This window comes from Ammospiza caudacuta, chromosome 6 (genome assembly GCF_027887145.1).
Source record: "Ammospiza caudacuta isolate bAmmCau1 chromosome 6, bAmmCau1.pri, whole genome shotgun sequence".
Classification (NCBI taxonomy): domain Eukaryota; kingdom Metazoa; phylum Chordata; class Aves; order Passeriformes; family Passerellidae; genus Ammospiza; species Ammospiza caudacuta.
The window spans coordinates 7,706,231-7,731,450 of record NC_080598.1 but is presented as its reverse complement, the minus strand read 5'-3'; the positions used below and the strand labels follow the sequence as shown (position 1 = coordinate 7,731,450).

Below are 25,220 nucleotides of genomic sequence, written 5' to 3'. Positions count from 1 at the left end.
AGTTAATGCCCAAACAACTACAGCTCCTTTCTCATGCATTAGCACTTACAGAAACAATAGATGGGATCAGTGTAAATCAGAGGAGCAGAAGGAGGGGGGTTTGCAGCCACAGAAAACAGATTTTTTGAAGTTGGTCAAAGCTTGGGGTTGCTTCTGCTTTCGGGGGGTCTCAAACCAGATGAGGTCCCTTCCAACTAAATTTTCTCTGTGATTTTAAGAGATTCCAAGAGGTTGTAGCACCTAGTTTAGTAAGACAAAGAGAAGATAAGGGAATGAAGAAATTGAATGAGACATGGAGGAAATTAAAGAAAAGCTTCAGCCTTTTTAAGACAATATGCAGACTTGATTTATTTCACATTTTATCTACAAAATGGACTGCTGCCCTTCAGGTAAAGTTAGTGAATCCTAGTGCTACAGCTTTCATTTCTATGAAACTCCAAGAAATATGAAGATGTTTAACTAATGGAAATAGTTAAACTAAATGCAGCTGATATCATGTCACAGAAACCAGGGTTTGACAGAAAAAAACTCAAGTACAAAATAATGTTTTATGCCGTAAGAGTTTTGAGAAAAAAAAATGTCCTGAGTTAAGCAGCAATAAAGAAAAAGAAAAAAAAAATCCAGTATGGCCAAAGACCAGGGATACTGACCCAGTGTTGAATAAGAGCAGCTATTAAACAGTTCCACAGAAGAAATGCCCAGTTTGATTTCTTCTGCTGCTGAGCCTCAAAGCTCACCAAATGCATCTGAATGAGGTTTACAGAAGTGTTGCCTTTCAGGGCCCTGCCTGCCTCAGCTCCTGATTGCAAGCCCTGCCTCTCTAAGCAATGCATTCAACTTTAATCCCACCGGCTGCTCCTGCCAAGAACAGAGATAAATGTAATTGACACCCCAAAGAGCAGAAAGGTGCTGCTCTCCTTAGCAGAGTGGGATTGGTTTCTCTCCTAGAGGAATCCTAGTTAGAAGGAGAGAAGTGTTTTCTAATCCACATTCTGTCTTCTCTTCCACATCCCTGCTCTGAAGAATTTCTTATATAGAGGCAAACAGTGCAGTGAGAGGTTCCAGAAGACTGGCACGCTGGGTGCATGGCAGCCTGCTGTCAAGGTCACTCTCATGGACAATGGGACAAGGAATTAGCACTAAAGCCACTCATCATCTCGACTGAGGACTGAAATCAGGCCTGTCAACACCCCTGCTGCCACCTTAATCACCGTATTACTGGATATTTAGGCTGCTCCAAAATGAGATCACAGCTCAGAGTTGCTGCTGGCTCAGTCTGTTGGAGAAAGGACTATTGCATTTGGGCTGATATTTTAGGTGAGGGATCTTTGGATGCTGTACATAACCACTGAATTGGTGCTTAAACAGCAAGCCAGGCTGCAGTACACAGCCTCTCCATATTCTTCATGGGTAGAGCAGGTGTTTTTTCTAACTCCAGCACATGGAGTTTGCTGGGTTGTTGAGCATTTGCAGGCAATAGCTGCGGTGAAACCACGTTAGATTTGACCCCTCTGGGAAGTGCCACGGCTACTGTGGGTTTGTTACAGTGTTTGGCATTTCTGAACACCCTGCTGGCTGATTAGGACTGAATGGTGGGACCAGAAACACCTGACAGGTGTCCAACATGTCCTTAACTTCTGCCCCAAAAGGCTGTATCCTTGGGATCTTGAAGACCTGATTGCTCTGCCTTAGTTGTCAAGCCCCGTGAGGTTGCAGCAATATTGTAGTGACATTACAGCTGCTATTAAATCACAGACTGTAAATTCAAGTGTCTTAAAAAAAATAATTTCATGGCAGTGAGTGTTACAACAGTGCACTTGGCAGAGTTTAAATTTACTATGTGGCCAAGAATATTATTTTCTGTTCTAACAGGGATAATTCTAAGGTGAATTTAAACAGTTCTCTAATAGTGGTTCCGCTGAGTGTAACCTATCTGGACAAAGCCTTTTTCAGTGTTGGAATTCATACAGTTCATTGGTTGATGAGATATTAATCTTATCAGGGGTGTCTTGACATCAGTGGCATCTTGCAACCATGCCCCACAAAGAGAGTACATTGCTCAACCTTTGTAGATCTGCTCTGTGATATTAGTGAAGATAATGACTGGCAAATGAGCCAATATTTTCTTTTCTCAATGCTACCCTAAGTGTGGCCAATAGCAGATGCTTAAGGAAGCAGAGTGTAAGAAACAAAGGCAGGGTGTTGCTCTCCTTGCTACCCAACTTCTGTCTTCCAGTGCTACTCACATGTCATCAATAAATTTTCTGGAAACTGCAAATGGCACTAAGGTTGATGGCTCCAAATCAATGTCAAATATTTGTTGGAACTGCAGTAGTATCTTAAACCATGTGTGGACCCTGCTCTGTACAACCACTGGCATAAAGTAAAATGCCACATATGAGTTAATTACAGGTACTAATCCTGTTTGTGGGCCTTCACTATTTTGTTTTGCTCTTGCTGACTTGTGGGTCTCTTTAAGTAAATAAGTTACTTAGATGAAGATCCAGAGTTTCTGAGCATAGTTTTTCTCCTACTGCTACAACTATTTTACTAATTTTAAATTTCAAATCACATCCCAGGTTATATCATTCAATGACTCACATGAGATTCTAGCTAATAAATAAAGTAAATAAAGAAATAAATCTCAGAATGGGTCCTGGGACTGTGCCTAAGAGCCAGAAGTTAAGCATACACCAGAGTGATCCTTTCTTCTTTGTGCTGCTATATCTGCTGCAGATTTTTAGGGACAGTTTCCAGGCCCTGGCCAGAGATGCTGCCAGAGCAACCCCTCCACAGGCACAATAGGAATCACTTAGCACAACACTTGCTTTGTCATGATGTCGTTTCCTAAGGTAGGATTTGCATTTTTCCATACTTCAACATGCTAACACATGGTTAACACACAACCAGGGATCCTGTCTTCAGCAGGGATCTTGTTCTTGTTCACCTTTGAAGCTGCAATTTGCCGTGAGTCTGAGGCTGTTTCTTACAGGCTGTTTGTGCTATGGCAGCCTGGAAACCTTGATGAAGAATAACAAAACTTTCTTCTGTAGATAACTGTATCAATTGAGTGTTGACAGTGCAGCTATGAGAGAAGATGTATTTCTTCCTTATCCATTCAATGATTCATACTCAAAATAAAGGAAAGTTTACATGATTCTCCCTTTCCATGTCTAGTGGGTTTTCTAAACACCTTCTCTGTCTCCACAGCCCAAAAAGTCAAAGGCACATCACAAATTATTTCGAGTCAAGTGTTTTTACAACTCCATTTGCTGTTGATGGCCAGTCTTCAGCTGTTCCTCATCCACCTACACATCTTTGTGTTTGAAATCCTTCTCTGCCCTACTTTCTGTTGCCTTTCCCCCTCTCTTTTTTTAATTACTTTTCTTTCTTGGCTTTTTATCTACTTGCTTTTGCCATCTCGACTATCTTTCCAAGTTCAAAAAACAGAAAAACACAGAAAACTCTGCCAGAGATTTAACTTTGTCCTCACTACAACCAGGATCAGCAGCTCCTTGGGCCACCTGAGTAAAACCAAATTAAGTGTAACACTTTTTGAAATTACTCTAGGGTGGAAAGCATGAGACAATTAGAAGCAGCAATTAGTACAGGGCTGTGGAGCATAACTTTCCTGAGGACAAAGGAACAGCTCTCTGAGCTATCCCAGCAGGCAGGGTTGGCACAGGCAGTGGCACTGCATGAGCAAACTGGTGGCCAGCAATCACAATGCACCTTGTCTCACCAAGTCTGTCCCTGGGCTCAGCAGAACAAGCAGGAGTTTCTCTTCATCCACTTTTCATTCAATGCAGGCTACAAAAAATGAATGAACCCAATTGCCTGCTCTCCAAAGGCACAAAGGTAACATCACTGTGATGTGGATCATCATCTTCAGGATCTGGCTTCACCCATCCCTCTCATCTGATCAAGGCCCACATAACTCTGTCCCAGTTCTTCCAGTGCTGCTATCCATCCTCGAGATGGGGATGGAGACCCCAGGCAACAGAACAGCGGCCTGGTCTCTCTTGTGCATCTTCCTTTGGTGAGGAGGGCCCTCATCCCTGATTGCTTCAGGCTTCTGATCTGCCCCTGTCACACCAAGTCACAAGGAGTATAATGCAACATCACCAAAAGGATAAACAGTACAGTAACCACCAACAAACTCCAGACTTTTGAAACAGTGATTATGTCTGAAGAAGGGATTGCTTCACAGGTGAAAGCATGAAATGGCTTCCTTTGAACAGAGCAAGCATGAGAAATACATTCATAAGTCTGAACCTGCAAAATCAGACAGCTCAAGAGAAAGTCTTTGGAGAAAACACCATTGAGGTGGGATGTTCCGCTTATATGAAAGTATATTATTAAACTGATTATTAGAACATCAGGAAAAATTGTGAAGCAATCATCATGGGCAGTAAGAAGCTTGTAAAGTTTAGGTAGTTACCCAGAGGGAGAAACGATCACCCTTGTTTTTGGGAGCCAGGTGTGATTGTCATCTCCAGGATAAATAATGCAACTTATATAAGAAAAGGGTAACTGAAACAGAAATAAAAGGGAGAGCTGACCATGAATTCAAAAGTATCAGAACTTGGGGTATATTATGTAGTTATAAAGCATAAGAAAAAAGTAGCTTCCAACATTTTGATGTGGAAAACTAATAAATAGAAAAAAGAGGCAAAGTGAAGCGTGAAATGAGCCGACATAAAAGGAAATAGCTGCAAGTAATGTTACTGTTGGATACATGATAATGAAAATTCACTGATAAAGTGAAGAAACACTTGTAACATAAATAATTAATGACTACCAATTAGAATTAATACTGAAAGAGCCTGTAGCTTAGATTGCTAGAAATGATAAGAAATTTTATTTTTATACAAATGTGCAGTTTTGTGTTTGGGAACAAATAGCACCACTATGTGCTAGAACCTCAGTTTGACATGACAGAAGAGGAACTCAAAATATACTCTTCAAAATCACACTTTTTGTGAACTGCTGGCATGAGGCAGCTACGCCAAAACAAATATAAGCCCAAGCTGCCATTGAGAGATCTGATTTCAGTAGAGATATGAAAATATTTTTTTGCCATGCAAGATCTCAGTGAACCTTTACCTGGAATATTGTATAAAATTACAAATTTAATCTGAAAAATATGCAAAGATGGGCCCCTGGAATAGATAAGAGATTCTCTACACAAGAGAAAACTTGCAGATCACGGTTCTTCTAGCCCTGTAAAAGGAAAGCTGAAATGGGGTAAGATTGCTCTCTACAAATGTATCACTGCAGGAGTGGTTTGTTGGCTTAAAAGGCGGGTGCTGGCAGGGAAACAAAGGTGTGTATTGGCAAACGCATTTAGTCTGAGAGCTGAAGGACAATTAAAAGGAGGTTAGAGGCAGAAAAGCACAGCTGTGTAAAAGATCACGCGTGGTCATTTTACAAAGGGGCTTCTGTGAGCCCCTACCTGGGGCAGCTGAGCACCACGAGCCCATTCAGTTCCCTTTAATTCTCTGCTCCTCACAGAGGTACCTGGCTATTATTTTTTTTCAGCCAGTCTGCTGAAAATAATTGAGCAATAACTTTTGCATCTTCAATACCTCTGAAGGTTCTTTCAAGAAGTCTATTCTGTACAAAAGTTTTTCTTTATAAACTGTTTTATTTTAGTCATATGACCCAGAGAGCCCCATGTTTTTAATGCATTACTGAGCCAAGGCTCACATGATCAAGTTATAACTAAACCTCCATCATTCCTCTGAAGGTTCCCTTCCCCCTGCAGCACTCCTGATGGATGTCAGCCTTTCCTAGCAACTGTTTCTATCACCCACACATTTATCAATATACTCAGTGTACTAAACTATAATTAAGTGTATTGATACGCCAAAAGGCAATGAAAAAGAAAGGAGGAAATATCAAACATAAATATCATTCATATTAAACTGGCAGGGCTTGGCACAGTGGCCAGTACAGTTCAGAGGTGTTTTAATTAGTTTTTTTCAAAATAAGAAGAATGAAATGAAGTTTCATATTCAGACCTCGTGGCGGGTATTTCTGCTGCCTGTAAGTGACGTGGCAAGGACGCAAAAGTAGAAATGTTTGTGTTTAGTCATGCAGGAAAAGATAACAATCAGCCAACAGGAAACTTGTAAAGTTCAACAAAAGGCATGCAAAGCCTTGCACTGGGGTGGAAAACCCCAATGCCCAAGTACAGACTGGGGACAGAGTGGTGGAGAGCAGCTTTGTGGAGAGGCCCTGGGGATGCAGGTGCCAGCATACTGACTGTGAGCTGTGTGGGTAAGTCCCTGGGCAAGGGACAGCAGGGACACACTCTTCTCAGCAGTGTCCAGTGACAGGATAGGAGGCTACAAACAGAAATATGGAATTTCCACTTAAATAAAAGAAAACCCTTTTTTTATTATTGCAAAGGAGGCCAAACACTGGCACAGGCTGCCCAGAGTGGGTGTAGAGTTTCTGTTCTTGGATGCTCAATGCCCAGCTGGATGCAGCTCTGATGAACCTGCGGAGAGGGTGGGCTAGACAAGCTGCAGAGGTCCATTCCATTCTGATTGAGTAATTTTTACTGAATATACATCATAATCCTAACAGCCGTTCCCAAACTCTAAAGAATTAGCACATTATGATGGAAAGCATAGAAAAGGTAGCAGAATGCATTCAATTGCAAACAATGTATTTGCTACCCATCCTGTTTGTACACTGATAACTAACAAGCAGGATATTCAGGGTAGAATTTAAAACCCACTCAGATCACTAAATAAATATCCTCAATCAGTTAATTCATTAGTAAAAGACAAAAGAGTCACTCGACAAAAAAACTATCGACTCTTTGGAGAGTAAAATCACAAATTTTCTCTCATGAGGTGCTTGCCCTGTTTTGAATCCAAAGATACCTTTAAATGCACCAACTAGCTTTATTCCACAGCTAAAAATAAATTCCTGCACTTTTCCTAAACTGGTTGAACTAGTTTTGGTCAGACCCTTATCTTTGAACCATAGTGCCTCAAATTAGAAAACAAACAAGCTTTAACTGTGTTAGTTACTGCTCATACTGAAGCAGGTTCTGAGCTCCTGTAGGATGGCTCCTTTCTCACTGCATCCTGTACAGCTGTAAGTTTGCAAATTCCAGCCTATATTACTGTGCAACATGGAGACAAGAGCGGCTAATGCTCATTGCATCACAAATGCATCCTTTATAAACCCCTTCATTCCGTGTGGCTGTTAGCCCCTTCCAGCCTGAGCACAGATGAAATATTACAGGAGTCTCAGCTTGCCGAACAGAACCTGCCTGTGCCCTTTCTTCTGGCAGCACAGAAAGTGACATTTCTCTTGGCTAATCTTTTAATTAAATGGGTTGCATTTAGCAAGGAATTGAAGTGAGCATCCCTGTGGCCTTCACAAGTAGCTAGGCTGGGGTAAAAATGTGCCTCAGTTTATGCAAAACACTTCATGGTGTGCCCACAGGCGACTGAAACAAAGCAACATAACTGCATTTGGATAAAAGCAGCTCTGTTCCTGAGGTAAACAGTGAATGCATAGGCACCTAGAGTATATATTTGTAAAAAGTGAAGTTATGCACAGAAAAACCAAGTTTCCATATGAACACTGTGCCTTGTAGTGCAGCTGTAAGTCCTGCTGATACTTGGTGGCTTGTGTGTGGTGCTCTGTCATTGTCCAAGGAAGAAGATTGGGGAACCTTGTCCAGGTAGGGGGTGCAAAATTAAACATTTCTATGAGCTGTCAATAAAGGACACAAAATTGTTACAATCGTTGGCCTTGCTTAAAATTGGAGAGATATAACGAAGCAGTCTGCAAAGCTCCAAAAGGTTCCTGTGAATGAAGCAACTTGCTGGCATTGGGTAGAGAAGTGGGTCAATTTAAAGATACAATCCAAATCTCTTTTTCCCCCCTGATAGTGAGCATTTAGGGGTTTGTCTCACTCTCATGGGTAACAAACCAAGATTTTGCCTTGCAAGCACTTGCAGTTATTTACCTATGGATTCCCACAACCTTATGTCACGCCATCTCTGTGCTGGGTAATAGAGTTTCAAATAGGAATGGGTTGGGTTTTTTTTTTTTAAATAATTTATTCAGTGTTCCCAGACTAGGCCACATTGGTGTTGATATCTTCTCTTTCCTGCAATGAAAAATTCACAATGCTACCTTGAATAACCAGTTTGGTAGGTTCTTTGAGAAGTAACCATATGTTACTACATTAAAATGCAAATGCATCATGATACAATGTCACTGTGACATTTTCCTGATCATAAATAATTTAGGAGAGATAAATTAATTGTGACTTTAAAAGAGTAATCTTGAAAAAAATCTGATTTGCTTTATTATTATTGTTATTAATAATATTAATAATGATTTATACTGAGAACATCAGTTCATCCACTGTCACTGCATTATAATTTATTAATGGACTGCAATGATCAGAGGATATGGTATTTATTAGACACAAATTTTAAACCACCACCATTTTTAGCTGTTTTCAAAAACCAGACTGGACACTGTTGTTCCCACACTGAAATATTGCTGGGATATTCCCCATGACTTTCATTTGGGGTCATAGACATATTTTACTGAGTGACTTCTGTAAAAGGTACCTAAATTTAACTGCTGTAGTAATCTGAGAAACTTTAATTTACATATTCCAACTAGAGGTTTTTTTTTTTAAATTTTTTTCTTAAGAGTTCATGTGCACGGACTGCAATTCTGTGCCTGTGCTGCAATGGACTCATCTTTTCTTGGTAATCTGAAATGGAAAAGCCTCATCCCACAGTCTGTAGGGCTGCCTACCCCATGTAAGGGTTTCCATACAACAAAAAAGGAACCCTTGGTGTGTAGCAGGGTACAACGAAATGGTAAAACTTTTCATCGGGACTGTGGGAGATTCAGACTCCAATCTTTGTCTGCCTGAGTGAGTTTTCCTATGACTGAATGATTGGATGATGTCCCAGCTTCAGTGAGCAGGTGTTTTCCAAGGGACAGTCTGTGAAAAACTGTCCACTAGACAGTTGTGATGAGGAGTTTGCAGTTATGTGATTCTAAATACTCTGTCAAGAAGTACCTAGGTACCAGGAGTAACTACTCCAGAGTGAAAAAATCATGAGAATACATATCTAAAAATAAGTCTTAAATAATCACTGGGCTGCTGTGGAGGATGTGAGCAGAGCTCTCGTTCTCATGGCCCTCAAGTCATTCTGAAAAACCAACCTGCCCTTGCATAAACCAAGACTGTGCTTACAACAATTCTCATATAATACCTTATTTGTACAGTAATCTGGATAGTACAGGTTACACAAGTTTATAAAGGGTGTTTCCTAATTTTAAATGCCTCTTTTTTTTTTTTTTTTTTTTTTTTTTTTTCAGCTGATGCATGTCCATCTATGCAATATTTAGTTGTGAAACCAATGGCATATGGTGGCAGGGCATGGCATCATGGCAGCACAGCACCAGAACATCACGTTGCACTGTTTGGTAACAAACAGTGAGGCAAGTGGAGCGCAGTGACTTTTGCACACAAATATGGCGCCTATCAATGGCAATCTGATAATCCCAAAATTGAGCTCAGCGCTTTGGGGGTTGCAGCGGCAGTGCAGGCTTGGTGGCAGTGGGCTTGGTGTTCTCAAAGGCCTCTCCCAGCCTTGGTGGTTCCACCACTCCACGGTTCCTCGATTCTCGGCCATTGGCACAGGGTCGTGTCGCCTTTGCCCCGCAGGCTCCGGCAGCCCCGAGTGCTCTGACCCTCTGTGAGTGTGTGTGTGTGTGTGTGTGTGTGTGTCTGTGTGTGTGTGTGTGTCTGTGTGTGTGTGTGACCCTCTGTGTGCACTGTGTCTGTCCCTCTGTGAGTGTGTGTGTCTGTGTGTGTGTGTGTGCGTCTGTGTGTGACCCTCTGTGTGTGTGAGGGTGTGTGTGACTCTCTGTGTGTGTGTCTATGTGTGTGTGTGTCTGTGAGTGCAACCCTCTGTGTGTGCCTCTGTGTGTCTGTGTGGGTAACCCTCTGTGTGTGTCTGTCTGTGTGTGTGACCCCTGGTGTGTGCCTCTGTGTGTGTGTGTGTGTGTGTGTGTGTGTGTGTGTGTGTCTGTGTGGGTAACACTCGGTGTGTGTCTCTGTGTGTGACCCCCGGTGTGTATTACTCTCGGTGTGTGTCTGTGTGTCTGTCTGTGTGTATTACTCTTGGTGTGTGTCTGTGTGTGTGACCCTCGGTGTGTGTCTCTGTGTCTGACCCCCTGTGGGTGCCTGTGTGTGTGTGTCTGTGTGGGTAACCCTCGGTGTCTGTCTGTGTGTCTGTGTGTGTGACCCTCGGTGTGTGTCTGTGTGTCGGTCTGTGTGTGTGACCCTCGGTGTGTCTGTGTCTGTCTGTCTGTGTGTGTGACACTCGATGTGTGTCTGTGTATGTGACCGACCCTCGGTGTGTGTCCGTGTGTCTGTCTGTGTATGTGACCCTCGGTGTGTGTCCGTGTGTCTGTCTGTGTATGTGACCCTCGGTGTGTGTCCGTGTGTCTGTCTGTGTATGTGACCGACCCTCGGTGTGTGTCCGTGTGTCTGTCTGTGTATGTGACCCTCGGTGTGTGTCCGTGTGTCTGTCTGTGTATGTGACCCACCCTCGGTGTGTGTCCGTGTGTCTGTCTGTGTATGTGACCCTCGGTGTGTGTCCGTGTGTCTGTCTGTGTATGTGACCCACCCTCGGTGTGTGTCCGTGTGTCTGTCTGTGTATGTGACCCTTGGTGCGTGCGGCCGCGTGTGGGTGTGAGGGGGGAGCGCGCGGCCCCCCGCGCGCGGCGCCGCCGGGGGCGGGGCCAAAGGCGCCCGCCAATCCGCGCCCTTCCTGTCCCGCGAGCGGCGGCGAGAGCGGCCAATGGGCGCGCGGGGAGCGCGCGCGCAGCGGCCAACGGGAGCGGCCGTGCGGTGCCGCCGTGCGGGACCCTCGGGGCGGCGAGCGCCGGGCGGGCACAGCCGGGGCCGGGCAGCGCCGGGGCCGCGCCGCCGCCGCCCGCAGCAGGTACCGGCAGCCGCGCCCGGCCGCGCCGACCCCGCCCGCGGACTGGGAGGGGGGTCTTGGGGGAGGGGGCGGCCGCGCCTTTCCGGCAAGGAGGGAGGGATGGATGGATGGATGGATAGATAGATGGATGGATGGGGGGGCGCCGCGGAGCTCCGGGGCTTGTCGGGATGGCGGCCGGGCCGGCGGAGCGCGGCGGCCGCGGTCGATGCTCAGCGAAGCGGGGAGCGTGGGCGAGGCCGAAAGCCCCCGCTCCGCCCGCCGCAGGGCCCGGGCCTGGGTACCACCATCCCCCCCGGCCCTGCCTGCCCGGCGGCTCCCCTCGGGCACAGCCCGTGCCGCGGGGCCGGCGCACGGAATGGGCGCGCAGGGAAGGCCACGGGTTCCTCTGGCTCGCAGAGCGGCGGGAGCGTGCGGGGAGAGCCGGGATGGGCCGTGCCCCAGCCCGGCCCCGCGGCTCCGTGCGCCGGGAGCGCTCCCTCCATGGGGAACAGCGGAGCCCTTCCTGCGGCCGGGCCCCGGGCGAGGCTCGCCGTCCTCCTCGGAGCGGGAACCGCCGGGTCCTCCAAAGCGCTTTCCTGAGTGAAGTTTAATGTGTAGCTGATTGCAGGGATACAGTGGTTGGTAGCGAGCTTGTAATCGAAACCAGCTTGATTCCCATGAAAATAGAAACCTTTAATTTCATTTAACCTACTTCAAGGCTCTAGCAACTGGAGCTTTTTTTTTTTTTTAATATTTTAATAACTCTTTCGGTAATAATTAAGAAGTGGAGCATGTAGGAGTTTTACTATCTGTGACATCCATCTGTACTGGGGCAGGCCAGTATTTCTTGATCCCCAATTTGTGTATCACGTCTGTGCTTCTTAAATGAGATACCATTATTTCAGCAATTTGGAAATTATATACTAGGTATATCATAGATTTCTAGGATCTTCAGCTTCTCTACCCTGTTTTTCACTCTTCACTCATATATCGGTGCCTTAAAATTCAGCCATTTCCCCATCAAAAACCTCTAGATGGATAGGAAAGATTAATTTTATGGGTTATGTTTTTATGTTTTTTTTTTTTTTTTATCTCTACCTATTGCGGAGCTATAAAGTAATGACAGATCTCTCTTTACATTTTTTACTGCAAGTACTTGGTCTTTATTGCTGGGCTGTAGGTATAGTGAAGCTTTACTAGACACAATTTTAACAACGAAAGCAGGTTGGGGGAGTTGTTCTAAATTAAACGTGGCTGTAAGTTTTGGACAGGATAAATGTTTTTTTTTTCTTATAGTTCCAGAATAACCCAGCCTGTCCATATCTAAGTTGTTAGCAGCTGATACTTGTTGATAAAATTTAACATTGAAGCAAAACTGTAGCCATCCATACCAAAAGGCCAAACTGAATCTCCTTCTGGCTGCTACAAAGTGAAGAGTTCGCTGTCCTCTTCCTGTTTTCAGTTCTAGCTCTTGGAGGAGCTCCCAGTTCCTCACAAGGGTTATTGTTTCCGGTGCTAGGAAGGGGATGCACCACAAACTAAAATGGTTATACAGCCACGTGGAAGGTTGAAGTGAGTGAAGAAGGTCCTGGGTGTTGTTGGAGACATGAATTGTTGCAGTGGCTTGGTTGGCTTCTTCAGCCGGAAGTTGTGTCTGTTTGGTTTTTTGTCACAAAATATTCAGTGTTTGAGGATGTTCCGTGTAGTTTGCTTGCTACTTGTCTGCAGGAAGCAGAGCTGCTGAGTGGCAAGCTAAAAATTCTGAAAAGGAGCCAATATCAGCAAGAGTTGTGCTTGGCTAGTTTGGTAGGTGCTGTGGAGCACTTGCATTATGTAAACATTCGAGTATTCAGGGGTTTTTTTGTTTGTTTGTTGGTTTTTTTTTTTTTTGTCTTCTGAGTGTTTTGTAGTGAGCACTGTGTTTCTGTTGAGCTCTGTCCAGTAGTGGGGACCCCAGAGATGTCACCTGTCCCTCTGTGCCCTCGCTGTGGTGACAAAGGCCGTGCTTTTAGCAGATGTTGGTGTTGGCATCTGTGTGTGCACAGGACCTCACACCTTTCTGCGCCATTGTTCAGCCTGATGTTTGTAAATTTGTAGAGCTCCTTGTGCAAGAGGCTTAGTTGATAGGACAGGACATCCATTAGCATAAATAGGAGTTAAGATTGGAGCTCTTGGCGCCACACAGGATCAGTATCTGCCATCCTGAACAGGAGGAGGAGGAGGAGGAGGGAGGCTGCCAGCATCCTGTTTGGAAGACAGGTAGGCAATCTCTTGGTACAACTTGCTCTGAGTGTCTGCTTAAGTCACTTTTAAAGGGAAGAAAATGGTGGAAATGGGCTTTTATTTTTTTGTTGTTGTTTGTTCCACATGTATTGGAAGAAAGGAAAGGTAAACTAGTGTGGTTTTTTTTTCCTTTAGAAGGTGATTATGTTTCAAATATGACTTGGTAGAGCACTTGTAAGGTAAATGAGTAATTTTTAGGTTTCAAAAGATTTATTGTGAATTTCTGCAGGAACATAATAGAAGAGAAAATACCATTTAATTGTAAGAGATTTGGAAAAGTATGGGAGGAATCTGGAAGTGTTGTTTCCTAGGACTTTAAATACAATGTGTAATGTCTATTGTAAAACATGATTCAGGCCCTCTGTGTAATTTAAAACATGAGAAGAATAAGAGCTGGGCTTTTTGTTCTTGATTAAGTATTCCAATTGTAATTGCTTTGTGAATAATAAGTTTGAACAGAACGTAATTGCAGGTGCAGGTTTTGGGTAGTTATCCTTGTCTTGTCTGATCAATATATGAAAAGGTGGATCTGGGTTTTAATTACCAAGATTAAGGAGTTAACCCTGAAACAAAGTAGAGGCTGTAAGTCTCTTATCACTGAAACTTGACAAACTGCTGAGCACTTGAATGTTGTGTGTTCTCCCACCCCCTTGTATTTACTTGATTTTTGGCTTTTCCCTCCCAGCAAAATGACAGTATCACAGTGGTAGCTGCAGCAATATTCCTGCTGCTGCTAAAGCTTTCCCCAGTGAGAATCAGGGCTGGATATCAGGTGGGTATATTCCACCTTCAGGTTCCTCTGAAGGCTGAAGTGATGCCTGTGGCCTGTTTTCCTAAGGCAGTGAGTAAAAACTGAGTGATGGAGAGTCAGCTGTGAGTGCTGCTCTGCCCATTGTGTTGTAGATGTGTCCTTCAGACAGGCTCTGTTCTCCTTTAGGGGTTAACTCAAGAGTAATGATATATGCAAAGTCAGAGCCATGATTTATGCAACTACTCTGATAAACAGTGAGGCTTTATCTTGTAATCCTTTTCATAACCAAAAGTGCAAATGAGATTCTAATGCAGATTTCCAATTAAATTAGATAAAATGATCTGGAACTCAGCTTCTGTTCACCAAATCTTGAATTTGCCTGTATCTTGATTTCCTATAATTTGTTTTAAATTCCCCCTGCATGTGTGTTAAACATGTTTTCACATTAACTGGTGATGGAGTACAGTTAATGTTCTTATGTGGGATATGCTTTCCTGGAATAGCTTAATTTCTGACCTGATCTGTGCCTTCTGTGCAATTTTGAGAAATGGGTTTAACTGTGCCAAAAGAGACTTTTTTTTTCCTCTTCACTGTGCACTTGATGACTAGACTCAAACAGTAAACAATTTAGAAAAATGTCAACTTATAACCTAATTATAAAGGGATTGTAAAAACCTCCTGCTTTGTTCCAGTTAATTTTTGGAGAAGGGACTGTCTGTAAAAGAAACATATTTACAGCAAAGCAAGGGACTTCCCTAGTATGTACTTTGTGAACAGATTACTTACTAAGAAGTAATTACAAAGTCATCTGGTACAGAATCCCTCTGAGTATAGGCACAAGTAAGTGGAAATTTGTAGTAAAGTCAGGCTGAAGGAAGGTGTGTGAACACATGCTTGAGAAATATCTGTGTAACCACAGGCATTGAATAGCTCTGACAGAGTTCTGCTGAGATCAACTCAACAGTGTCCCACATTGAAACCAGGTTCTGCTCTGTAAGAGTAAAGGATTAAAAGAGGTTAAACACTCCATGGCTGTGAGCACAGCCCTCACTTCAGAGTATCTTATTTCACCAAAGGGTGTCTTTGGTGAAGTAGTTGATGAGTTGGGCTGAATTCTGCTGGTAAGTTATTGGGTGGCCATGGGTTAGTTGGTCCCAATTCACCACCTTCCCAAAGCAATTGAGTGAATACTGTACTTGGGTTTCGTCATTGTCATCTAAAAGAAAGTGACAGAGCTACTTCTGTGTCTGCTATCAATGTGAATTTTGATATTAATGTTCTGTAGTGCTGTTCAAGAGATCATATGCAGTATTAGCTAAGTCTCACCTAATTCAATTATATAATGCTCCTTCCCTTGAATGCATGTGCTGCCAGAGGTAGTAATGTATGCAGGAGGAATGTAGCTCGAGGAGCACACATTCTAGGGCATGCTTTCAGTATCTAGCATATTTCAGTAGTTAAGAATAGTGAGGAGAACTGTTTGAAAAGCAAGTCTACTTTATTTTTGTACACAGAGCTATACACTCAGCTATGTAAACTTTGACCTAACTAGATTGGTTACTGGAACTGGTGTTGTGTTTCATTAGATAAATGATTTAAAGAGGACAAATCTTTTCATTGGCAGTTGGGAAGTTTCTTTCTAGTCTTCAATCCTGAAGATGTTCAACTAGTTTGAAATGCCTTATTATTTTTCAGAAATTCTCTTAAATCACTGAGTGTCAGCCACAAGTTTGCCATAGAGTTTTTGGGACTTCTGGTGGCGTTCATCCATGCTGCAGTTTTGGGCCTGGTCCTTCAGATTGATTTAGTTTTGTTGTATTTCACATGTAGAGAACACAGTATTACCCTGAATCCATCCCCATTATTGTGTGGAAAGTGTGTAGTGAGACACTTGAGCTCTGGCATATTACCCAAAGACTGGCTAGTTGATGTTGGATTAGTGGGCCTATTTTGATAATTCTTCCAAACTTAGTTGTTCTAATTAGCTTTCAAGCCTGCCAGTATGTTTTCCAGCTCCTAGAGGTGTGTTGCATTTTCTTGGTCCCTGGCTTACAGCTAGTAAAATGAACTTGCAGAGGGTAGATAAGAATGCTGGTGAAATCTAAAACATGGATAAATCTGTCCTTCTGCTAGCTGAGGGAAGAATCCCAAATCTTCCATGTGATTGGGAAGTTTGGAATAGGTATGCTTTAAGGTTAACTTGCACCCAAAGCAGTTTACAGTCTCTACTCATCCTTTAAAGCAGTATCTTTCACAGATAAGGTTTCCCAATGGCTATAACCTTGGACCACAAAGACAAACAGACTGTATCCTTTGGAGATATGCTCTCTGGGTATTGGCCGCATAGGGTAGGTCGTTGGCCCTTGTGGTGCTTGAAAATGTGGGCATTCTGCTGATAGCATTCATTGATTTGCTTTTGTGGCAACAAGGCACAGATGAACTGAGACATGATGATATGATATAATATGACATGACCCAGACTTGTCTTTCTGGCAGTAACCTTGTTTAGATGAGTTAAATATTACTTCTTTTGTTGCCCGAGTCTCTCCAATCTTTCCAGTTCCCAGAGTTTTATTTTTTTTTTGGCTTGTGATGGTGTCCTTGTAATGTGGCAATTGGAGCTCTGTATGAGGGACTTCTGTAATGATTTTTGTCTGGTGTGGGTGCAGTGGGGAGTGTGTGTGGTATTTAAACACACTTGGTGCACTCAGATTTGATGTCTGGACAAATTTCATCTTCTGAATATACCTGAACAAAATACTTCTGCCACCTTACTTTTTCTGCTTTTTACTCCTGCTAGTGCTGGGTTCAAGCTATCAGAGGGAAGGGGCAAATTGATTTGTTGGGCTGTGTTTTTGCAGAACTTTGTGTTTTATTGCCGATGTTTGAGAGGTTGGGAAATGCACATTTTCCATTTCCTGTGAGCAATAATCTTGATAGGATTGAATTTGGAGGGAGCATGCTGTTGACCTAATGTTTGTCAGTGATAAACCAGAAGACAGAGCATTTAATCTCTAACAAGGACACACATGCACACTCTCTGGCTGCTGGATTTAGCATTTAAACATTTAGTGGAACTGCAGCAGGCTTTCCTGGCACTTGGAAAGCACATCTTTAAGCATCTTGATCTGTGTTTGGACAAATCTGGGAACTGATCATTTTCCTGTTAAAAACAGAATTGTCCTTGTTTTGAGAGTCAGAGCCCTCTGAAGCTGGGAGTTAAATATTGCTGCAGTAGCTCTGGAGGCAAACAGAGCTCCTGTTGTTTGCTCCATAAAAGCACTTGCTCAGCCTTGGACACGAGAGTTTTTTGCAAGATGGGGAATGTTGGCTAGGATCCTGGAGTGTTGGTTTGCTGGTGGTTTTTCTTTTTTTTTTCCTGAAGTTCTTATGAACTCTTCACTTATCAGAGGGCAGCATCCTTCACACAAGCATATCTACAAAGTGTCACTGTGGGCTTAGCCCTGAACCTGGGAATTCAGAAGGATCCCAGCAGCTTCAAGTAAGATTCCTCTAGCAAAGGCTGTTTATACCTCAGGGTGATGTGGGGATTTTGAGCATTTTGGTTCTAGAGTGAGAATTCTTTACAGAACTCTTATTAAGCCTTTCAACTATCAAATTTCTTTTTTCTAGACTTTTATTGCTTATTAGCTCAAAAAGGTGTTTATAATACAGGGTTTTAGATATCTCACAGTGTGGATTAGACAATTTTATGTTTGGTAGGAATTCTCTGTGTGTGTTTGAAGAGGTAGGTGTTAACAGATGATTGGCTAACTGGTGACAGTATGTATTGCTTGTTAACAGCTATTGTAAACAAACAAGATGTGCTCTAAACCAGATAGATAAAGTGATTGCTGACACTTAACAACCTTAACATGTTAAATTTGTTTTTGCTGTGATACCTTGCAAGGTAGATATATTTTTTGCACTTGTACCAGCTTGTTATGTGTTAGAGACTAAACTAAATTTCTGATAGGAACTACATTCCTACTATTCCTGTATTTCTTGACAGTTTTGTTTAAAAACAGAATTATAAAATAGTTCTTCCAACCCTATCAATCCTGTGATTCTTCAGTAATTTGCTGCTGTAAAGAACTTTAAAAAGTAATATATTATAGCTTGTGAGTTAGAGATGAGGAGTTGCCAGCAGTGCTGTGCTCACTGGCATGTGGACATACATTCTCGGAGAAGGCAGGGAAAGGTAGGTGGAGAATGGGAACATTCTTTCCTTTCCCTGTGCTTGAGATAACCTTTCTTTGTAACCTAGCAAAGCATAGGCTGCTGGATTCAGGTTTTGATCATTCACACCTAGATTCCATGCATGGTTTTTACCCTTTAAATCCAATTTGGTGCTTTTAGGCAGTTCCCTCACAATCCATGTGTTTATTGCTGTAATGTTGACAACAGTGTGTACTTCTGAAAAAGTCACCAATTATGTTTTCTAGCTGGAATCTTCCAGAGTAATGGAAGTAGAAGACAATCTCAGTGTGGGGAGTTGCTATGAATAAGGTCTACCAAAGTCTGGTTGCTGGAGTACCAGATAAATGGGATTGAGAGTTTCTTAAAGGAAATATTTCTTAATCCTTAAAAAAAAAAAAAATTAGCCTACAAACATATAAGTGTTGCTGCCTCCCAAGTGTGAATGTGAATATTTGTGCATAGTCCTGGTTTTTTAACTGAACCCATTTCATCATTATGGTTCATCGTAGCTCTGGATGTTGATGTTTTGTAGGTCTGGTATTCTGATTTCAGCCTCTTACACAAATGAATATGATCAGAAATGACTGAAGCAGGAAACTTTGATTTATTTTGTGCCAGTTTTCTTTACATTGCCTGAGCCTAAATATTTGTCAGATTTTGCAGTCACTTAAAAAGCTGGACTACAGCAACACAGGTTTTTCCACTGACAGCATAACTTTTCATTGCTTTCATGGCTTTCAGAAGCAGATGTTGGACCATAGCCATGTACTGGGTATTGTCCAAGGTTCTGTGTAGATGTAGCCAAAGACTCTGCCCATGTGAGCAGGTTTGCATTGTGTCAAAGGCAGGATTAAACCTTTCTTTGAGGAAGGACAGGTGAATGGATAGTATTAGATACTCTCATAGGGTCTCAAAGTGTAAAAAACAGAAATTATGGCTAGTTAGGTAAATTAGTAAGAAGGGTATGTAGGAACCATAACAAAACTGATTCTTAGTGACAAAATTGCTGCAGTAATGATTGCATGAGTTTTTGCCTCCCTCTTTGAGGGAACTGAAATCCTGTCCTTTATATGGGAGTGATCATGCACATCTTTAGGAGGAAGTGAGTGGTGTACACAAAGACCAGGAAAACAAAAGTTATGGGGAAGACATACCTGAAGAGCATTAACTGTGACTTTGAGCCACGATAAAGACAGCAGGCCTGTACCTTAACTGAACAGGGAAAAATGACTCATAAGCATGCTGTGTCTTGCACTCCATGCTTTGTGGCAGGAGCTGTGCTTTCAGATTTGCATTAGAGTCTCTTAATTGTGTGGTGGAAGTGTTTTGATGTAAATAGCTTTTTCTCTTGACCTTCAAAGAAACAATTCCAGGTGATGTACTGTGGTTAGTGGAAATAGTAGTGCTTGTTCTGCTCTTAACTTGCTGCTGTATCCTACTATCTGCTGTTAGATGCTTCACTTGTCAAAGAAGGGAGTCAAAAGAAGGATTTGGAGTATCTGACATAGCACTTGGTACCCAGACATGTAGGTAGTAACTCATTTCTAGCAAGTAATCACTTGGAACTTATTCAGAGACTATTGAGATATGAGCACATGAAAAACAGAGCACAATTGCTTCGATCTGGTGGGTACCTGACAAAGAGGTGTTCCAAAAATATTTACTTACTTTTCAGGCAAAAAGGACAAATTAGATGTTCACTCCTAGCATGCATTCTGTGCATTCCCTGGTAAGACCCTGCTTGCAGGATCTTGCTGGCTTGAAAGAACTGAGTTCAGTTCTTTGCACCTTTATTCCTGGGTGGCAGGTGAAGAAAGGTTCTCACCCTGTTAAGGTATTCAGTGTTGTAATCCTTATTTGCCTAAGAAGCATTCCATCTGTGTTTAAAGATTCTCAGTTCTGTGGGTTTTTGTTTTAGCTCCATGGTTTTATGGACTCTATCCCTCAGATGAGCTCAGCTGGTCAGTGTGATGCTGATAACACCAAGGCTGTGGGGTCAATCCCCTTATGGGCCATTCACTTGAGAGCTGGATGATTCCTGTGGGTCCCTTCCAGCTCAGAACATTCTGTTACTCTCTGTGGTCCCTTTCTGGGAGTGTTTTGGTTGTAGCAGTTTGCATGGAACTGCTGTAGAGGACTATAATTACTACATCAGCTCAGGATTTTTGATGAGTGTAATCAGAAAGATTGGTAAAATGTGGTGCAAGTGTATCATAATGCTGCCATCTTATCTAGTGAAAGTAAACTGGTTAAGGGTCACAGTAAAGATGACTTAAAAGAATGGCAGCTCTGGATGATGCACTGTAATTGATCCTAAAGGCCATGTTCTCACTTTATTGTGAGACATACCATATTTGTCCTCAAAAAGAGTTTCAGTTTCTCTTAGCAAGAATGACATCATTTCCAAGAGGCTGATAAAGGGAGGGGAAAAGAATCATGATTCTCAAGGTTAACTTACTAACTGAAGCAAAACCTAAAGCACTTTCTAGCTTTGTGCTGGATTTGAGTAATAATCCCTTACCCTTCATTTTATTAGGAGGTGTATTTGTGGTTACATCTTAGTTTGTTGAGAATTCTAATGACTTTATTGTTTGGTTTTTTTTCCTTCCAAATGACTTAATGGATGAAGCAGTTGGAAAACTCTTATCTGTGGATCTGTTTTTTGTAATCAGTGTAAAACTATCAGATCCCATTCCAAACAACTAACTCAACTTTCTCTCTGGTTTAATTTAATTGGTAGGGAGGCTCATCCTAACAGTGACTGGGGGCTCTGCTGGCACTGTCAAAATTGCAGCAATTGGGATGCTTGGCTCTCTGTCTTCTGTCAGTGGGTTTGAAGAATCCATTTGTGATTACATTTTCATGATACAACCTCTAGTTCACATGGAGCAACCCCTTGGAGTGGTGAAGGACTGTGCACACAGAGGCAGAACTGGACTGAAGTTGGGTTATTTTCCTGGCTGAGTGGATATCTCAGTCTTTAAAACACTGTTAACAGGAGCAGTTTGCAAGATCTGGAATGACTGTAGTGACCCTGTGGGAATCTTTCAGAATGTTGTGAAAAAAGACAACTTGAAGTACTGGTTATAGGTAAAAAAATCTGTTAAGCATTTCTTTCAGGTATAAACAGCACAGATATGATTATTCAATCTTCTGCAAATCTGGAATCTGTAAGTTCTTTAACATACTTTTTGATTTTCTCTTTTGTGAAGGTCACAATGGTTTCCATTCCTGAATACTATGAAGGAAAAAACATCCTCCTGACAGGAGCTACAGGCTTTGTGGGAAAAGTGCTTTTGGAAAAACTGCTCAGATCCTGTCCTAAAGTGAAGGCAGTGTATGTACTGGTAAGAAAAAAAGCAAAACAGACAGCTGAAGCACGAATAGAAGAGATTACCAGCTCTAAGGTATGTGTCATATACTCACAAAGTTCATTTTTGTCCTTCATTATGATGCTCTCATTTCATTTTGAGAACAACTTCAGTCTGTCTAAAGCAAAATGTTATTGTTAATTTTGTTGTTCTAACAGAAATACAAAATCTAAGACCTGGCAGTGCTTCTATAGCTGCTTCAAGATGTTGGTCTCTAACAAAGCCAGTAGTTGAAAATTATCCTGTATTTAATTCAGGAGGAGGATGTTCAGCTGTAATGCAGAAATGAGAAGTAAAAATCTGTGTCAGAGTTTGTTAAGAGAATATAAAATCAAGTAAAAGAGATAGTGGACTGGGAGTTGTAAGACAGATTGAGACTCTTAAAGGTTTCAAGCAAGTCACTTTTTCACCTTGTGCCTTCTCTTTTTTTCTGGAATGTGCTACTGGATCTAGCAGTAAATAAGAATGTGTAATCTCAACGGGAACTTAGATTTGTAAGTGGAACAGAAATGTTTGGCTTAGCAGATTGGTCAGCCTGTGACAGCTAGAAAGGCACTGAAGGTCTGTGCTGTGGAATTCTCCAAGTGGCTCTCTAAACGATTTTCTGTGCAAGCTGGGTCAAATACTTTGCTCCTGAAGAGACTCATTACCTTGATATTTTGGTGAGCTAGGCTGACCTTTCTTACTAAGTGTAGAATTATCCATCTCTGTTGCCCATTCTTCTCCTTAGAGAGTATCCTGTTCATGATGGGAAGGATGAGGAGAGATTTCTAGCATGAATTTTGCTAAAGCAGAGTTTATTTCTATCTGGGCCTTTCTCTTATGAAACACAGGTGTCAGCAGTTTAATTTTTTCATTGAGATACGATGTAGTCTGTAGAAATTGTGTCCTTAGAAGGTGCTAAAGGAGAATCAATAAGGAGCTATGTGCACTTAGAGGTAAGTTGTTTAAAGTACAGCAGTGGATTTCTACAACTCTGACTAGCTGGGATGATAGCAGATATGAGAATGGCTGTTCCCTAGTTAATTATTTTCTGTAACCAGTCAAAAAACTATATCTCATTGCTCAAAAAGCATCTTCGTGTAGTCTTGAGAAATGTCATAAACCAGAATGAGTTACAGTGGGGTTCTGTCTTAAAATTCAGTTGCATGTTCTCTCTATACAAAACCTTCAGTTTGTCGCTGCCCTGAAACAAAGAAAAGATCTCCAGACTAAGCTCTGAGATGCAAAAGGAAACATTTCTCAATCCACTTTTTGTATACACTATTACCCAAAAAAAGGTAGGGAATATTTGGGCAGAGAGAGAAGTAGCACTACTGTGGACTGATTTCAACTTTGGTAAGCTGTAAGGCTCAGTATGGCTTTTAGGAAACCTGTTGTAAAAGGCTTTTAAATTTGAGTCAAAGTCTGCTTGTAGTCTGTTCCAGCTCCCATTGAGATAAAAGTCTGATGTGCTTTGAGTCTTGGTGAGCACTTATTGCTGGAGCAGGTTCACAGCACAAGTCCTGTTAAGCAGTTACTGCTCGAGGCAGGAACGTGCAGGGATGGAGTTGCTCATCTATGCAGAGATGTAGAATAGGGCCAGATGTTTGTTCTGTCTTTACCAAATGATTAGATAAGATTGAAAGTCCATTGTCTAAATGGCTTTGGTGTCATCAAGATTCTTCCAAAAAGTCTATGAAAACTTTAATAAGATCTATTATTTTAAGCTGTCCAGTTGCAGTGGCACTGCCAGTAATTCTTCACAGTTTAGATGGACTCATTAAGTGTTCTGGAGATCTTTCAATGTTCTGTTTCTTGAAGAGTTTGAAGTCTAATTGGGTGAACATGGTAATAAATAAAATAAATGTGAAATAAACTGGGCTGCAAATAGCAAAACAGTGTTGAGGTTTCTACTTTTTTTGGACTTCAGGTATCTTAATTCCTCTGCTGATTTGCCATATGTATTGCATGCAGTCAAGGTATTTCTTCTCCTTAGTCCTGGTGTCAGTGCTAGTAAGGGGTGTGTGGGAATAGTCCATGACTGTGGTTGTGAAAAGAGGTGTAACAGGTGTGATGGATGTATGAAAAATAAAAACTGGCTCTTGAAGAGCTCATCCATGGTACTGCTTTTCTGTTATAAGGCAATATCACACATAAATGTGGTTAACAGGCAGTTGCTTCAGCTCCCCAGGGGAAGGTGCCATCATTCCAACCAAAACCATAGTAGGCTTATTTTTCAAAATCACACAAAGTTTCTGCCCTCAGGTAAGAACTGTTTGTTGTACCCATAAGAGTTGCAGAGGCTTTAAATGCTGTCTTGGCAGCTTTGTCCTATAAAGTGAAGCTTCATGTTTGCAAAATGCAGTCAGGCCTCAGAGTGGAGATGTACCATGTTCTCATGTAGAATTAGCACTGCTACTTCAGGTGGCCACACAAGGAGTTGCAGTAGCTCATGTTTGGGCTGAATAAACATCTCTAAAAATAAAGCTGGACCTTTTTTAGGTCACACAGCTCTGGGGCTTCTTGCTCTTGCCAGTGTCAGAGAAGCAACAGGAATAAAGAAATTAGAGACCAGTCTCTGTGGTAGAAATGCAAGCTTATATTGCCTAAAGTGTTGTGAAACTGCATCTTTAGGTGACTTAATTTATAGTTTAAAATTATTTAACGTCATTCTGTAAGGAAATGTCTTTGACTGTTTGTATTTGGTATAACCACATGCTTGGGCAGGAAAAAGAAAGTGCTGCCATGATTTTAATACAGTACAATTGACTGGTGTTGAAGCAGTTGTAAGATATTGGCCCCTGGACAGTAAAGAAGGGTCTGCTCTTCTGCAACTTTCAAGGGTGTTTTATTGCCACACTACTGTGTGGCTCAGGAAAACTTGCATACTAATGAGTGTAAATAAGATGAGGCAAGAATTTTGATCCGTGTGTTAAGCCACCTGGCTAGAACACAGCTATTTATGAGAAGAATTCTTGATGGAATATAATTTTGATGAGATTTTTTTCAGGGGGAATTGAACACCGGTTTGATAAAGCTCAATCAGATGTTCTAATGTGGTTCTCCAAGACTGGCATAATTTAGGCATAGCATTTCTTAAATAACTTGAAATTTGTAAATCTTAATGCAAGATTTCTAAACCTAAAGTCCAACATGACTTATATAAGAATTTGAGTAGCTGTTATCAAGCTTGGGAAGTGGGTAGACCGTTCCCTTTCCTTATGTTGGAAAAAAAAAATATAGTTTATGAGAAGTCTGTAACATGTTCTTATGGTATTGCTAATGCACTGTTCTAACTTCCTGATGGTCTCGAGAAGTTAGGAGGCATAAACAAAGAATGTGGGATTTTTCTTCACTTAAGTGAATTGTTTCTCTTACCTTCACTGAGTTTATAGTCCTGTTGTTTTTGACAGCTCTTTGACAGATTGAGAGAAGAGCAACCAGACTTCAAAGAAAAAATAATAGTAGTTGTGAGTGAACTTTCACAGCCTGAACTGGATCTTAGTAAATCAATCAAGGAAGAACTTATAGAATGCATTAATATTATATTTCATTGTGCTGCTACAGTCAGATTCAATGAACCACTAAGGTGAGTCTAAAATTCTGTTTACCCTGGTGTAATCAACCAATGGTGCTCAAAGG

The 25,220-nt window shown here is 41.9% G+C and overlaps 1 protein-coding gene across 3 annotated transcripts in view; it reads left to right on the top strand.

Annotated features, from left to right (window-relative positions):
• The first annotated feature begins 10,907 nt into the window (after positions 1–10,907).
• Positions 10,908–25,220, top strand: part of FAR1 (fatty acyl-CoA reductase 1) — a 33,747-nt gene continuing 19,434 nt past the window's right edge. The window contains exons 1-3 of one of the 3 annotated variants that reach the window (XM_058806396.1): positions 10,908–11,012; positions 21,438–21,632; positions 24,992–25,167. In XM_058806396.1, the coding sequence (XP_058662379.1) occupies positions 21,444–21,632; positions 24,992–25,167 (365 nt within the window). In that variant the 5' untranslated portion in view covers positions 10,908–11,012; positions 21,438–21,443. Of the gene's footprint in view, positions 11,013–13,035; positions 13,251–21,296; positions 21,316–21,437; positions 21,633–24,991; positions 25,168–25,220 lie in introns of those variants that run through there. The other 2 variants (XM_058806397.1, XM_058806398.1) reach the window with 2 other exon arrangements.